Source organism: Sebastes fasciatus, chromosome 19 (assembly GCF_043250625.1).
Source record: "Sebastes fasciatus isolate fSebFas1 chromosome 19, fSebFas1.pri, whole genome shotgun sequence".
In the NCBI taxonomy this organism is placed as follows: Eukaryota; Metazoa; Chordata; class Actinopteri; order Perciformes; family Sebastidae; genus Sebastes; species Sebastes fasciatus.
The window spans coordinates 11,552,005-11,568,230 of record NC_133813.1 but is presented as its reverse complement, the minus strand read 5'-3'; the positions used below and the strand labels follow the sequence as shown (position 1 = coordinate 11,568,230).

At 41.4% G+C, this 16,226-nt stretch overlaps 1 protein-coding gene across 5 annotated transcripts in view; it reads left to right on the top strand.

Moving 5' to 3' along the window:
• The window catches only part of rxraa (retinoid X receptor, alpha a), a 176,481-nt gene that overhangs the window by 150,650 nt on the left and 9,605 nt on the right, over positions 1-16,226 (top strand). For 3 of the 5 annotated variants that reach the window (XM_074617717.1, XM_074617714.1, XM_074617713.1), the window contains 4 exons: positions 3,376-3,560; positions 10,604-10,733; positions 12,358-12,490; positions 15,458-15,549. In XM_074617717.1, coding sequence (XP_074473818.1) covers positions 3,376-3,560; positions 10,604-10,733; positions 12,358-12,490; positions 15,458-15,549 — 540 coding nt within the window. The remainder of the gene's footprint in view (positions 1-3,375; positions 3,561-10,603; positions 10,734-12,357; positions 12,491-15,457; positions 15,550-16,226) is intronic. The other 2 variants (XM_074617715.1, XM_074617716.1) reach the window with 1 other exon arrangement.

Sequence of the window (16,226 nt, the reverse complement as noted above, 5' to 3'; positions counted from 1 at the left end):
TGTGTGAGGGGGGTGGAGGGGGTGGAGGGGGTGGGAGGGGTAGTGGGGGACGACACTTGCAGTCAGGTGTGAATTTTAACACTCCATGAGGGTGTTAAAAATATTAGTGCTCTCAGCAGTGCTGTTAAGCACTCTTTCGCACATTGCAACAAATCAATCACTGCCTCTCGCCATTATGGTCACCACGGTTACAGAATACAGATATAGAGTGTATAGATTATACTGAGCGAGCCAGGGGAGCTGAAGAAGCGTAGCAGGTGTTAACCAGGTGTGCATGTGCAGGTGCACAACACGAGAACAAGAAGAGTGCATGTTTTTTGGGGGGGATAAATGCATTTTGGATGGCGATTGTATCCGAGGCCAATTTGTCTTGACCTTTACTTGGCCTCCCCTCCCCTCCTTCTTGCTTTTATTTATATCATTGTTAGGCTCTTTACTCCTTTCAAGGATATTATCATTTACTGCCTTTTGCCTCACTCTCAGTGCTGCCTAAGCCTCCCCCTGCACCCCGAGGGCTGTGGTTAGAGAACAAGGCAGCAGTAGCCCAAAAGGCTAAGCGAATCCACAGAAAAACAGGATTAAATGAATTTATGCTCTCCCAGTCAGGAGAGGAGAAGAGGAGGAGGTGTGTGTGGGGGGGGGGGGGGGGTTAGAATAAAGCTAACATGATTTCAGCCCTCCTCACCTCTCCCTGACTCCAACACAAGTATTCTACCCTTGGGCTGACCTCTACCGCCAGACAGCAGTTCCTCTAAAATGGGGCCCCTTTCCCACTCCTCCTCTAACAACCCCTGCTTCCCCCCAACAAGACCACAGCCTCTCTGATTCAGGACTTGGAATAGAAACCAGAGTAGGGGGAAACGTAAGACGACAGATCATCCCGCAAACCCAGTGTGTGTGATATGTGTGTCTGTGTGAGACAGGACGGTTCTCCAGGTGTGTATGTTTGCTTGCGTGCTGACAATGAATTTCCAAAAGCCCTTTATCATTCAAAGCTTTATGTCCAAAACTTTTTTTTTTTATTAATCCATGTGTGGAGGATAAACTTATAAAAAAAGCCGCAGCACTTTTTTCCTGCGGTGTCTTGAATTAAGTAAATTATAGCCTTTTGAAAAGACAAAACACACACACACACGCATGGATCTTTTCCATCCTCACTTGAGGGTGGAGGTGCGGTTTCTCTTGCCTCGGCCGCAGTGAGTCTCTGTGTCTGCTCAGCACACAAACCACTTCCTGTGTCTCCTCGCCAAAGCCAATCAGATGACAGAACCAACACGGTTTTGCTTCAACCAGTTTTTTACACACAACATGAAAAAAAAAAAAAAAATCTACGAGACAGAGTCTTCATTCATTTGTGTTCAGGCTTTTTTATGTAAGATGTTCTGTCGACCACGCATGGCCTAAAGAAGGAGCGACAGACCATACATTATTTATGTGTCTATAAATGATTTGTGTATAAACAGGAGCTGGCTGTTTGTCATTGAGCACTACATAAAAAAAAAACACATCCCTTTGATAAGGAAGCTGAGAGAAGTCCTTGAACATTTCCACGCTACTGCATTGTGCATAATGTAGGTCTAAGGTTGTAAATATATTCCATCCGTGCTGTCGAAAACAATTATTGATGATTTAACTCTCTTGGATATGTTTACCGTCATCATACATACGGGGTCATGCACTATTCACTGGCTTACACATTGACTGTAGCAGGCACTCGCACATGCAGACTTGACACAGGCAAGAGAGCACTCACTCAAGCATGCACACACACTTTGTATGTACAAATATGTGTGTGTGTAGATACAAATGAAGAGATGTATTCAGTTTTCTACTGATGTGTACCTGAGTATTGAGCAAGAATTGAAGTATTTAATCAAAGGGAAGATTCAGTGTTGAAAGCTGTTCCATCTACTTATACAACTGCATTGCAAAACAACAACAAAAAAAGACATCTGCCTTGTCAAGTCATTTCATCGCAGATACATCCCGCATCATTTGTTTTTCTTCAGAGTATAAAAAGTAATGTACCAGTGTGGTTCCCACTGCAGTTCCCCTTGTTTGAGAATGTCTCTAGAAATGAGTCGTGTTCAGTATCTCAAACATTCAGACTCATTGTTGCGCAAAGTTGATTTGGAAACGGGTGGAATAACCTCACCACATTGGCAGATTGATATTTGTCTTTCCACAAATAAATGACAAAATTAATACAATCTGGATTTTGCAGTCCACCTCAGTGGTTAAGCAAAACAAAAAACAAGGTGAAAAGCACAGTCCTGACATCCTGATGATTGGAAGTCCAATATTCACTCTTGTTTGGTCTCCACCAAATCTTTAGAAATATATGTGGCTCTATCGCAGCTACATTTAGCTGCAGCTACAAAAAAAAAGCTACACTTTCTTCATCAGCTAGTTGCAAAATTTGTCTGCCATTTGGTGCTGGGCCGGCTTGAATAAGTCCTAACACCGTGAAATGAGTTAGCATTATAGCACTTCCGGTTCCCTCATCTCAAAGTCAATGGGTTTTTGAATGTGTTTTTAAGTTGGATGCCTGAAATAAGGTCTGTGGTTAACACAAGCTTAAGAGATTTTAACATTTTGTTCTACGACATGAAATACATCAATAAATATCCCACTTTTGAATTTTGAAGCTTTTACTTCTCTTAAAAAAGGCAGTTGCTAACAAGTGGCTAAATGAGACTACTAAACGTCATCATACCAAACACTAGCCTTTAGCTTAGTGGTGGTGACGTAAAGTCATGCAACCGCGGTGTAGATTGTTTATAGCCTAATGTTAGCTCTTTACTTCTGGCGATTGCATTTATCATTTGTGGAGATTATCTTGCAGAATTTTTTTTTTATCATAAACATTTGCCACAGAGCTTATTTCGTGCAATAATTCAAAACCCAATGGAAAAATCCCATTGGCTTTTTGTCGAGGGAACCAGTGTGATGCTAACTTCTGGGTTGGCCTTCAAAAATACAGCATCCCTGCAGCACTATTTGGGCCATAACTTGTTTGCTGACAACAGCTTCCTGCTGCTGCTTGAAACGGGGCTGATGATGAATGCGGCGAGAGTGAATCAAAACAGTAAATGTGCTGAAAAACCCAAACAATTAGCTAAAAAAGGCTAAAAGAACCCCGGAGATGGGTAATAATTCTCTGTGGGTCATTACGAGTGACCACTTTCACATTACCAATAGTCATTTAATATTTTATAACTACTTGTTTTGCACAGTATGGAGTCGTTTTCATAGAAAACCCTTGCTTAGTAATGAAAACCATGTAAGCTTGCAATGCTGAATCTTTTCTGTTAGCATACATGAGCTCTTGAACACATGTTGACGTCAAAAAACAGCAGTAGTGACCGGAACCAGTTTTGTTACATGCAGCCGTTCAGGAGGAGCGCCAGCGAGCCAAGGAGAGAAATGAGAACGAGGTGGAGTCCACCAGCTGCGCCAACGAGGACATGCCCGTGGAGAAGATTCTGGAGGCCGAGCAGGCGGTGGAACCCAAAACCGAGACCTACATTGAGACCAACCTCGGTGCGCCATCCAATTCGGTGAGTTGGTATTTTTTACGCATTCTTTTGCAAACACTCACGTACTGTACTGTGCCATCCTGCAACAAGTCATCACTTTGTGTACATGTTCATGCCCATGGGCACACACAGATACACACAAGGGGTATTTTATTTATATTTAACTGAGGGGCTGGTGGGGAGCATATTTACACCTACATTTATTAGAGTATATTTGTTACTATTCTCCATTCTCTCCCACTATAACCCTAACCTGACTGTAAATAAACTGTAAAAATGGATGACAGTGATAATAAAACACTCTAAAGTGTCCTTATAGGGAAAATAACAGACTCATATTTATCACGTGTCCGTTATTTTCATATATAAGAACACCTTATTGTGTATCATTGTCATCATCATCATTGAGAAACCATTTGTTTATGGGGTGTCAGAGGCGAAAACAGACATGAAGTGAAATTGTTTGCAGTACCCTATGTGGGAATTCCCTATGTGTTAAAGCCTTTGATATGTGTTATTGAGTTAACGGGGACAGATACAGTGAAGTTTAATTATACATTACATACAGTATACTATATACTAATCCGTAGTGAATGAATGATGAAACAAGACTTGAATCAAACTGTAACTGTGTCCAACTCTACTGCCAGTAAACTTGCAGAAGAGAAAGCAAAATGTTTTTTCAGATTTATGGCTTATACTTTATTTTTCTGCTTTCCAAAATCTTCCTGGAGCTGTCCCACCATTGTCCACATTTTGTTTTATTTTTTCCAGCTGCATGTAGCTCCTACAGTATATCTAATTTTTTGCTTTGAATTGCAGAGTCAAGAAACAACACCATTTATAAAAATGTGTCTGCATACGAACAGCTTAGCGCATATGTACTTTTGTAATTTTTCAGTATACATATATATATATAGTACTCATCATCCAATTAGAATTGTAATGCAGATTGCGATTGGGACATGCTGTTTGGAAATATGTTTCCGGTAATAAAGCTTTAATAAAGCTTTTGGTTGTTTGTGAAGTCTGAGACTGACAGTCAGGAAGTTTATCAACCCCCGGCTGCCTGCTGGGTGTGATTACTGTTTGTCCTCCCTCTTTTAGTCCCTTTGGAGGTGACTGCTTGTAGTCTAGAGCGCTGGTTTTACCTGCTCACCTTGCATTAGCTCCTTCACTCAGCTGCGAGTTCCCTCATCTATCCCCTCAGTAACAGCTGGGCACTGTGGGCTGTCTTTGACACAGACGAGACTAAGAGTGATGAATAATGCAACGGGCAGACTGTTCCTGAAAGCATCCCACAAAGCCTCAGCTTCCTCAGGAATTCTGCTGGAACATGAGAAACAGAGGTGGCAGCGCAGCAGCCTACCAAAGGAGGCAGGAGGGGATGGAGAGAGTGAAGGAGGGAGGGAGGGAGGGAGAGAGGGAGGGCTTTCTTCTGGGATTCATCTGCTTCAGGGGAGGGAAATGTCCTATGAAGTAAAGGTAGAAAATGTGAGGGCTGTTATGTGAGTAAATGGGAGCTATTTTAGGGGGCCGGATGGAAATGTAGGAGATGAGCGTTGACATTAGGGAGAGGGGAGAGCGGAGAAGGAGTGGGAGCGTGTTGGCAGCTCAGACACACTAATGCACTGAGTGTGTTTTGGGCTCAGCCACGGTGGCTCCCTTGATGCCCGCTGCTGCCTGCCTGACACCAAGAACAGGAGGTTTTCTAAAGGACTACAGAAGAGATGAAAACAGCACTAATATACTGACGTACAGGGCTGAGAATTGTATATTAATAAGTGGAATAATATTGGGATTATTTTGTAGTAGGGAACTAGTAGTAAGTATGAAACAATCTAATGCAATGTGTAATAGTAGAACACGGTTTGGATTGGTTTCGTTATGCAATTTGATATGCATTTTGCACATATTTGCCATATTGTGATGTATTGATGTAAGAAACTATCCTTATTCATAGTGTTATATAATTTCAGCCATATCAACCCTGCCCTACTTTGGTATATGACTTTTTTGGCTCGCCAATCTTGATGAATCATCATTTCCCAAGGTTTCTTGAATATCTCTTTGGACCTTGTTTAAGTTATGTGCCATGCTTTATATACCCGTTACTGCTGCCAAGACTTTTGTTTTTGTATATTTAAAGGGTCAGTTCACCAAATTCAGAGTATTTTCTTACTTACACCTAAAGGTCCAGTATCGAGCAGTGCATATCGTTTTGGTTTTGAGATATTCGCCTCTGGAACTTTGGCTGCCACCCCAATATAATAGAGCTGAAAAGAATGAAGGTCATGTTTTGAGTGCTTTGAACACCACAAACGAACCTCAGTTCACATCTATTGTTGGCCATGTCGGGAAGCCAGGAAGGGTCGATGTCCTTGTCACTGCTCTAGCCATTCTTGGTTTGGTTATGGCCTCCTGCTGATGTTCATCGCTGGCAGGTGGAAACAAGAGGCTGGCGATGCCATGTGTCATGGAGCACGTGGCTGTCTGTCTGTAGCCATCCAAAGTCCAACAGCAGCAGTGACGAGGACAGCAATGCACTGGGGATTGGGCATTCCAAAATGGAGAAAACTGGGAAAGAAGAATAAATTAATTGAAAGAGTTAGCAAGAAAAAATTACTTTAAACCATAGACTGTAAATAAGAAGTGGACGTAGTCACCGTGACGTCATTTATTGGTTTGTGGACTGCCGCTTTGAAGCCTTGAGTTTGGCATTTTGGTTGTAGCCATCTTGTTTTTTTGCAACCAGAGGGTGGAGCTAAAAACAACCGAATGCTGAATAAGACATTTTCAGGCGACCAAAATGTTACAATTAACTTTCATGAACTGAAAACACACTGTGAAATGGTTAAAGTTTTAAGATGAAAACTCGGACAACTTCCAGACCGGACAACGTCGTGGTAGCGACCTCTCAATCACAGGTAACCACGCCCCCAGGCATCCCCTGCTTTATGGTCTATTTGACTCTAAATGGGACCATAATTTACTAAACGAACATCATGCTGTATTGACGATTACTTGAAACTAGCGATTGAGACCATAAACTTGTGTTTACAATGTTTACTGAGGTAATAAATCAAGTGAGAAGTAGGCTCATTTTCTAATAGACTTCTATACAATCAGACTTCTTTTTGCAACCAGAGAAGTCGCCCCCTGCTGGCTGTTACATAGAATGCAAGTTTAAGGCACTTCCACATTGACTTCACTTTTCAGACCGTGGTGTTGCCCACTGCTTTATAACTGACCCTTTAACTAAACTGGAGCCCAGGATGTTGGCAGGGTATCAGCATTCAGGCTGTCCTGACCACAAGGACTCCCCTTCTCTCCGAGTCCCCCTTCCCCCCCGTGATGTCTCCATTGAGAGGCACTGCCCCGTGCTATAATTAATCACAGGGCCCAGGCCATGAGTGTACACCATGAATAGGCCACCGCCACTGTCTAATGGCCGGGGTCTGGCCAACCTGAATAAAGTGTGTTTATCTCATGGTGACCTAGAACAGAAGTTAAACAGGCGTTAGTAATGCGCCTTCAGTCAGTCAGGGAGAGGACTCCTCATAAGGAGGAGGGGGAGAGGAGAAGACGCTATCGTTCTCTAATCCTGGGGGTGTTTCTTTATATACCTTTATTCTATGTATTCCTCTCCTTCTCTATCATCCTGTCTTTGTCTCATTTCTGGATGGCTGTTCTACCGTCTTATGCCTTAATTTATATAAGGGTTTAGTTTCTTATCTTTTCCTCAGCTTAAGGCAGGAAGCGTTGCTGTTATTTGGATGATAATTAGCTGATGATTCATCCTCGCTCCAGCATATAAGGACCGCTTCTTTTTTTTTTTTTTTTTCCAATCTAAAAAATGTGGGACACTTGAGTAATTCATTTTCATACTGATCTGTACGAGTACCCGAGTTTTCCCTCTGTTGTCACGCCAGTATAGTCTGGTTCAAGCTGAATAATGAAAAATTGAAAGGCAAATCTTTCGTCTCCCCTCCTCGAGTGATGAAAATTTCATAGGACAGTATGCAAGCCTGGCATTTCTCTAAGTTGCTGGGTTGATCGACCATGGCGGGGAAGCATGTGTGGCCGTAAACTCTTTGATTTGCTGGGAATGAAGACGTTTTTTTTTTTGTGGCAGGTGTTTAGAAATCTGCAATAAGGGCTAAAACTTAAACTTTTTTTTAAACTCTTCTCTTGCTCTCTGTCTCAAGTTTCAGCTATTTGCTTCCTAGTTTTAGCTGCGATCTTCAGAGTAGAAGAAGAGGCTGAGCTGGGAGATATTCCCAGGTGGATTTTTTTTTTTTACTGATACATGGAGGTTAATGTAATTCCCTCACAGGTCACAGCGGCCTCCTCCATTGTGGCCCGATAACATCCTAAATGCTGTTCTGTGACTTGAACATTAAGTACAGTAACGTGATGCCGGAGGATTGTTGCAGGGAAGTGTAAGCTCCTCTCCCCTGTCATCTCCACAGACAGGCGCAAAGAAACCAGGTCAGTGTAAACACGGCTAAGATAGCCATACAACATTCATGAGGCTCGCCATGTTTAACGAGAACCCTGGGACTTGTATTATTATGAGGAGGGGTGGCTGGACCGTGACGCACACCGAAGCCCCTTTTTTTTTTTTTTGCTTTTCTTTGTTTTGGCCGAGGCCGCTCTTTGGAATGAATTAGCCAAATCTGTTTATGTGTTTTTGAGGGGGAAACGCAGCTCACGAAAAGCTGTCGCACCGAGCTGCGTCGTCCACGTCTCCCACGGAGATCAGATGCTGAAATATTCATAAGATGCCTGTTTTCTTTCTCCCCCTGAAGAAGGAAAAAAGAGACGTCTTTCCGTTTTCAAAAACAGTGTAGGCTTTGTGTCTGGTTTAAGTTTTTCATATCTGTGATACTCTGCAGTCAGTGTGAGTTTCACACCGTAGGGAGGGAACGTGGAGGAGAGGAAGGGATAGTCTTTGGCCCGCGTATTATAAAAGGAGAGTGTAAGCGGAGGGATGTTTTCTCCTTCATCTCGAACTAATCTTCTCTTGAGAGCCGCAGTTGATGTGGGGATCCTCCGAGCTTTGAGCATCGATCGGTGGGATTTGGCAGAAGGAAGTTGGGGAGAAGTTGCTGACTGTTTTTGTCAGAGTGCGAGTTCACACAGGGATGCTTAGAATTTAAGGATGTTTACTTGATTTAAAATTATGCACAAAAGCGTGTGCACAAAGTCTTTGTTTGCACACATGCATATCAAGGGGTATGTGCTCTTGGGATGATGGCAAATTACTCGTCAGAGATTGACAGTATTGTTCTGTTGTTTTTTTTCCCCTACCCAGATGGATTTACATTTTAGTGAGTTAGTCATACTGTATGTGTGTTGCATCAGTATTCCACCACTGCTCATAAACTCCCTGTTGGTCAAAGAATAATGTCTCCCATTCTGATGAATCGAGACAGTTAAGGACAAGCAGTCCTTGTCTCTGGACTGGTGCTTCAATTGCACACAAATGATCATCTTAAAGAGGACCTATTATGCTTTGGTGCTTTTTTCCCCTTTTCTTTAGTGTGTTTTATAGTTTTTCGTGAAAGGTCTGCAAAGTAACATTGCCAAAGGGAGTTACTCTCCCCCACAGAAACACTGCTCCTGAACTGTCTGAAACGCCGTGCTTGAGGTCCTGCCTTTTCTTCTGTAACGTGGTGATGTCACCAAGTAACACATTTGCATAATACCTGCCAAGCGGTTAGTTTGGCAAGCCGTCAAACAAAGCTAAAGCTTAAAACAAACAAGCTTAAAACGTTTCTTGAACATTAAAGCATGTAAACATGTTCTAGTAGATGCAATGTATGTTCAAAAATCCTGTCTGCAGCCTTGTTCAATGGTAAATGTGAGTTTACTTGATTCCAGGGGAGCTGAAATTCTTGTAATCAAATACAAACGTTTGTGTAAAAAGATAAATTGTTCTGCAATTGAAGACATTTTTACATTTAATGGAGCATACTTTCTTTGACACTAACTGTAAATGTTCTAGATTCACCGCTGAGATTACACTTAACGCTATTTAGTAGCCAAAGCGAAGAGAGGCTTTTTAAAAGCATATGCATTATGCCTTACATAAGATACATTAAAATAATAGATATGTCCATGTAAGATCCTTCGTTGGCCTTTCTTCCAGCTTTTATGCTCATCTCTCCTCGAGCCCTAATAGATCTAATGTAGTGAAATCAATGAAGGATTGAAGCTTTCTCCTTGGTTCACCTTTTATTTCACAGAGGAACTAGTCCTATTTCTGGCACTAAATGGACAATGCACAGTGGCGTCCATTAGCCAGCCCAGTCCACTACCAAGAACTGCTTGTTTTTATCACTTATCAAAACCACATGATTTTTTTTTTCCCTCTCAGAAATGTTGACCTTGAATAACGACAATTAATCTTTCGAAAACGTATTAAAATCTTGTAAATATAAAAATAGATACCCGGTAATTAATTCATATTAGCATTTGATAGATAATGATAGTGGACATTTGTTTCAGGCATGTGCCCTGGAGAATAGTCAGTCAGCTATCATTATACATTTTACTGTGAGTAAATATGAATAATCATTATACACAATCATTTGCTGAGTTTTCTATAGGCCTGCCCAGCCTGATAATAAAGTCCCGTTGGAGCTCCTTAGCGCTTGTTATGTTGTGAAGTGTCAGTGGAGTGTCAGGAGGGGCCTCTTGAGCTCCACTAGCTCTCCGAAAGGCTGATTTGTGTGTCGGCTAAACAGTCCCCAAAGAAAGAGCCTGCTTGGTGAAAGTCATTTTTTTTTTTTTTTTCACCGGCAGCTCTCTGCAGGTATTTCCTCCACAAGCTGGGACAGAATCACTGTTTGTTTTGTCTTCCTACTTGCTCCTCTTTAGAGGATATTATTCATAGCATAGTACTCATGTAAGCGTGATATGTGTGTGTTGACAGGTGGTTCAACCTGACACCAGGCTCTCAGCCAAGAAGAGACACCTAGACTAAAACAAAAAATATGACACCTTTTCATTTCATACTTACTTCGAGGATTTATGTGTGTTTGTGTGTTTCCCTGCAGCCCAACGACCCGGTGACAAATATCTGTCAGGCGGCCGACAAACAGCTCTTTACCCTGGTGGAGTGGGCCAAGAGGATCCCCCACTTCTCTGAGCTGCCACTGGACGACCAGGTCATCCTTCTACGAGCAGGTCTGTCAAGAAAAGGGCTTAAACAGGTCGTAAAAAAGCCAACAAACAATGACAATGACTGACGATGATGATTTTGTTCCATAATGACCTCTCCAGTTACATGTGAAAACTCTGGCAAATGCTCCATGACTAGTTTGCAGGCTTCCTGGTAGCCTTATGAGAATACACTGTTTACCTTTGGCAGAGCATTTTAGCAAATTTTTCTTGGGCGCTACCCACATAATCAGCTGTGCTGCTCATCCCACAAATGCATGATCCTTACAAGTTGGACATCATTGTGAAGGTAAATAAACAGGCTTTCCAACGATGTAAAATACAATGCCAATTCGCATTGTCACAACAGAGAAATAATCCACCAAACACAAGTTTCCAAACTTTTTTTTCCCAGTTTATTTGCAGATGAGTATTTCACATTTTCGTGTTGTTTATTCATTACGCCTCCGGTGTGTAAAAGCCTATACACCCCTACATTCAAAAGCTACAGCTTCCATGACACTTTGACAACCTGTTAACCAGAACTATAGAATATGTTGCTGTTTTATCTTGTTAAAAATGACGAGGTGTTTAATTTTTATGATCCTAAATAAGAGTAGATATACCCACTGATGTTAGAATATAGACAGAAAAATCCAGAAACCATCTATGGGAAAACACAGATACTAGTGCTAGCTGTTGGTCTGTATCTAGGTAGGAAAATCTAAGCAAAACAAAACTTGAATAGACTAATCGGACCATAACTATGAATAACTGTCTTAGCCACGTGACTCAGACCCACCAAGGTCAGTTCATTGTGTGTATCTGCTGTATGCAGAAAAGCAAGCTAACCGCTCAGGATCACAGAAGCAGCCACGTAAAACACAGAGTGAACAATCTGTCACTTCTCTTACATTCGCTAACATCACATGCACGGAGGTCTTTTGGGTTCTTTCAACACATTGCCCTTGTTGCCTGCTTGTCGCTCCAAATTACACCATTCTATTCTAAATCCACCTTGAGGGGGAAAAAAAATGCTATTACACACCCATCCCATACCCTGAAAGGAAGAAAAAAAATCCTCCCATAATTCCTTATCCTGAGCACATCCAATGATGGAGAGACTTCAGCAAAGCAGAGAGAGAGACATTATTCTGGAGAGCTCGTCTCTTCTCGGCTCTCAGGTTTTCTATAAATAACCGCTTTAGTTCTGCTGTATCACAGATAAAAGCATCCCGGCTCCTCTCATACCCGACTCAACTCTGGGGAGAAGAGGCGAGTGTTGCCAGGCAGAACAGTTAAAGGAGCCCTGTCACTCAAAAGGCAGCGTCTTGTGTCTTCGGCGCTCCCTGTGTCAAGCCCCTGCTTTGGCACATCAAGCCTGTTGTCTTTATTGTGATGGCAGGCGCAGTTCATCCCTTTTACACGCTTGTCTCCTCAGAAAGCGTGATTCAAACGTCTTCGTAATAACCTGATGCCTGCGCTTGAGAAAGCTGCACGCTTTTACCGCGCAGCTTAATTGATTCATTGGAATTCCCCCTTTGTTGTCAGTTTCATTTTGGCTGAATACTGTGTGAACTTTTGTACCGGGATTTGCCTTTTTTTTCCCCTCATACTTTCCCTCGATCTCTTTCCCAAATCTCTGCCGCAGGTTGGAATGAACTCCTCATTGCATCATTTTCGCACCGTTCGATAGCGATTAAAGATGGGATCCTGTTGGCGACGGGGCTGCACGTCCACCGCAACAGCGCCCATAGTGCCGGAGTGGGAGCCATCTTTGACAGGTCATTATTACCATATTACTTAACTTTGTTGTCTTTAAATGAATGCTAAGTGCAACCTACCGCTACCACTTTTAATAATAATTTTCACAAGTGGTTTAAGAATTGTAACTAATGGCTTTATTAGTGGTTAATCAATTAACAAATGTTTTAAAGGCCATTAATAATGGCTTTTGCAAGGTTTTGAAAGATTATTTTGACCATTGTTTGTTTTCCTCCAGCATCATTTGCTTTGTCGTTTTAGGTATCTCAAAAGTTGACCTTATTAATGCCTTATTACTGGTCTATAAAGCATTAATAAATGATTATGTAACTATTTAGTGATTTAGTAATTATTATAAACGTAAACACCCTTTGTTAAGTAAGCCTAGAAAGTGGTGAGATTTTAGGCATACCTAAGAAGTTGTAACTAATGCTTTATTAATGTTAATGAATCTTTCTTCAATGATTTACCAATCAGTAATAGGCCATCAATAATGCCGTAATGTCTGCCAGATTGTGACACAAATCTATTTTATCAGTGTATACTGGATACTCCTACAGCATAACTTGCTATGTCTTCTTAAGTAGCTCAAACATTATTAACGCCTTATTACTGATCTATAAAGCCTTAATAAATAATACATTAACTACTAATAAATCTTTAGATATGACTTCTAACACCGTTTAATAAGTATGTTTTATTAAAAAGTGTTTTACAGCATATGACATTTTGTTTTCCTCCACTGAAATATTACACCTAGACTGGAAGTCATGAAAGGCAAAGCAGCACAGGAGACTATTGATTGACTCCACTATATTAAATATGTACACCTGTACGCACCAGGGGGCCTCACCGAAACGCTGAACTGCTCAGAAAATGTCAAAACCCCCAAAAAATCCATGCACAAATCACTCACAGTGAAGTCAGGCATGGTCGGGAACCACCCTGGTGACGGTTATTGACATCCCAGCTGTCTGACAGACTGAAACCTCGCAGGAGTCTGCCGTGTCTGTTCAGCAGCATCACACCTGGAGCTGAACACAGATACACAATTTGGAAAGTCATAGAGGATGCTAGGGCTGCACATTTAATCGGATAATAATCGCCATCACGATTTTGGCTTCCCACAATTAAATGAACATGATTGACTGCGATATTAATGTTAAAATGCTCCACTCAGAAAACTCGGCATAAATCAATTTCATCGGCACACAGCGGCACAGTCAGTAACGTCACACGGTGTGGTGGTTTCTTCTGCGTGAGTGAAGAGGACATAAAGCTGCAATTTGTCACAACTGTAAGTCCCACATAAGCCGTTGGGAAATAACCTAAAAGCATTTGAAATAACTAACTTAATCAGACTCTTATTATACTGTAATTCATTCCCATGATGCTGCTTAATCACAGTGACCGACTCGTCTGCCGACGACACAGAGCTAAACAGCCAACGTTAACGGAGGTTCCATCCAGTTCCATTATGGTACATTCAAACTCTACTCAGTAAAAATGAGTATTTGTCGATAGTAAATTATAAAGCTATCATGATGAGTTGAAATGTAATCTTGTAAAATGAAGTTTTTGGCGAGAAACTTGAATAAATCCAGTTGTTTGAGGGAGATGTTTTCACGGCAATATAAAATAGATATTAGAGAGGGAACTATGACCTGATTAACTTCCTAACACTAGTTCTAAGCAGATTATAATATATAATTAGAACAACTAATGGCAAGACCTTTTTTAATCAAAGCAAATATTTAAATAAAAATACAATTATGTATTTCCTAATCATTTGAATGTTGTTGTTTTTTGTAGATGACTATAACAAAGTGAAAGGATAACATTTAGTTGATGGTTTGAATGTAGCGCAACATGCAAGTGAAAGCAGCTCTATTTATTTACATGTGAAATTTCAATACAAATATTTTGTCCCTAAAATCTATGAATAATTGTTAATCTCAATATTGATCAAAATAATCGGGATTATCATTTTGGCCCAGATGATTTATTTAGAAAATGAAAATTGCAGTTGTAGTGTTCAGTACAAGCTCCTGAAGAATCCGAGATCAAACAGAGCTGTCAGTTACAGGTGCTGTCATCAAACCCACATTATCAGCTGTCTATCTTTTGAATATACGTCTCTTCTTCTCAGTATCTCTGCCCCTCACCGTCACCCATCACGAGCCTCTGTGCTCAGTCATCGGCGTTCACAGCCTCGGGACATATCCCAATCTCTGGCATTAACTGTGGCAAGCATTAAGATGCAGAGAACCGATAATGTTTCTTTATCTACTCCTCTCTCTTCACCATACAAATGAAGACACTGATTAACTTAAACACTTCAGTCTTTTATTTTCTTTCTTTTTTTTTTCTCTAACCCTGTTGTTCCTCCTCAGAACAAATTGAATTAGAATGAGGCACAATTGACTTTACAATCCGAGAGAGAGAGAGAGAGAGAGAGAGAGACAGAGAGAGAGAGACAGAGAGAGAGAGAGAGAGAGAGACGGAGCGAGAGGGAAAATACAGAGCGCCGAGGAGAGGGTGTGACCGAGTCAAAGAGGGGTGAGGAGTTCGAGCGGCTCCACGCACCCGACACTCCCACCAGTGATGTCACACACAGACAGTGGGAGCGCTGGTGTTAGATTACAGCTTGTGTTTACTCTGTGGCTTTCCTTTTATGAAAACCAAGTACTAAATATAATTACTTTGCTGGGTTGTAAACTTTTCCACTGATCTAACTGTGCCTACGTGGGCTGAGCGTATGTGTGCCTGTGTGTATTTGTTTTTAAATAGAACTGAGCTGGATAGTCATTAAAATACATTTTTAATGTCTGGATCTGGATAATTCACAGTGGTTTTTTGTTTACAAAAATGTTCCAATTAGATGTGATCTAAACATTTCTGGCACTCGGTTGTCTGATATAACACAAAAATACTTTTGGATTTTGAATGACCCTCATCTCTGACTTTTTTTTGTCTCTTTTGTGCAGAGTGCTCACAGAACTGGTGTCAAAGATGAGGGACATGCAGATGGACAAGACAGAACTGGGGTGCCTTCGAGCTATAGTCCTTTTCAACCCAGGTAACTATCACTACGTGGAAGCTTGCATTTGCTGTGGCAGGTGAAAGAAGCTGTAAATTGGGAGTTTCAAAGATGCGTGGTTTTTAAAAGAACATGCACTGTTGAACACTGTCTTTTTAATGCTAGTTTCAATTTCACTTTGAACCAAATCAATGAGAACACAGTAGGTAAATGTCTGGAAGCTGTGTGATCTGAGTTTAAAATAACAACTTAAAGGGTTATCGAGCTACATTTCAACCTGGACCCTATTTGCCCATGTTTTTGTGTCTAAGTGACTAATAGGGACAAAAATTTCATTGCAACCGCTCGCGGGCTGCAATGTGATCCTATTGGGGCAAGCTGGCACCGTCAGTTACGTCCACTAAAAGTGCTTGTTTTTGCCATGAGATGCTCAGATTGTTATTATAAGTGTCTGACATTATGGAAAGAGTCTCGCTCAAGGAGAAGTTCCGATCTGAAATCTGGCGAGGTGATGTTGCCGGAGGACAAAGTCGGTATAGCCACCCCTATTTATTTGAGCCAGAGTATACGGATATTCAGATTTCACAATGAGACTTCTCATTGAGCAGGACTTGGACACTATAACAAACAGACCAATCAGATCAGATCAATTTAACTCTGATTCGGACTAGCAAAACGGACTATGGTTTGTGAAAGCACCCTTAGTGAATGTAACG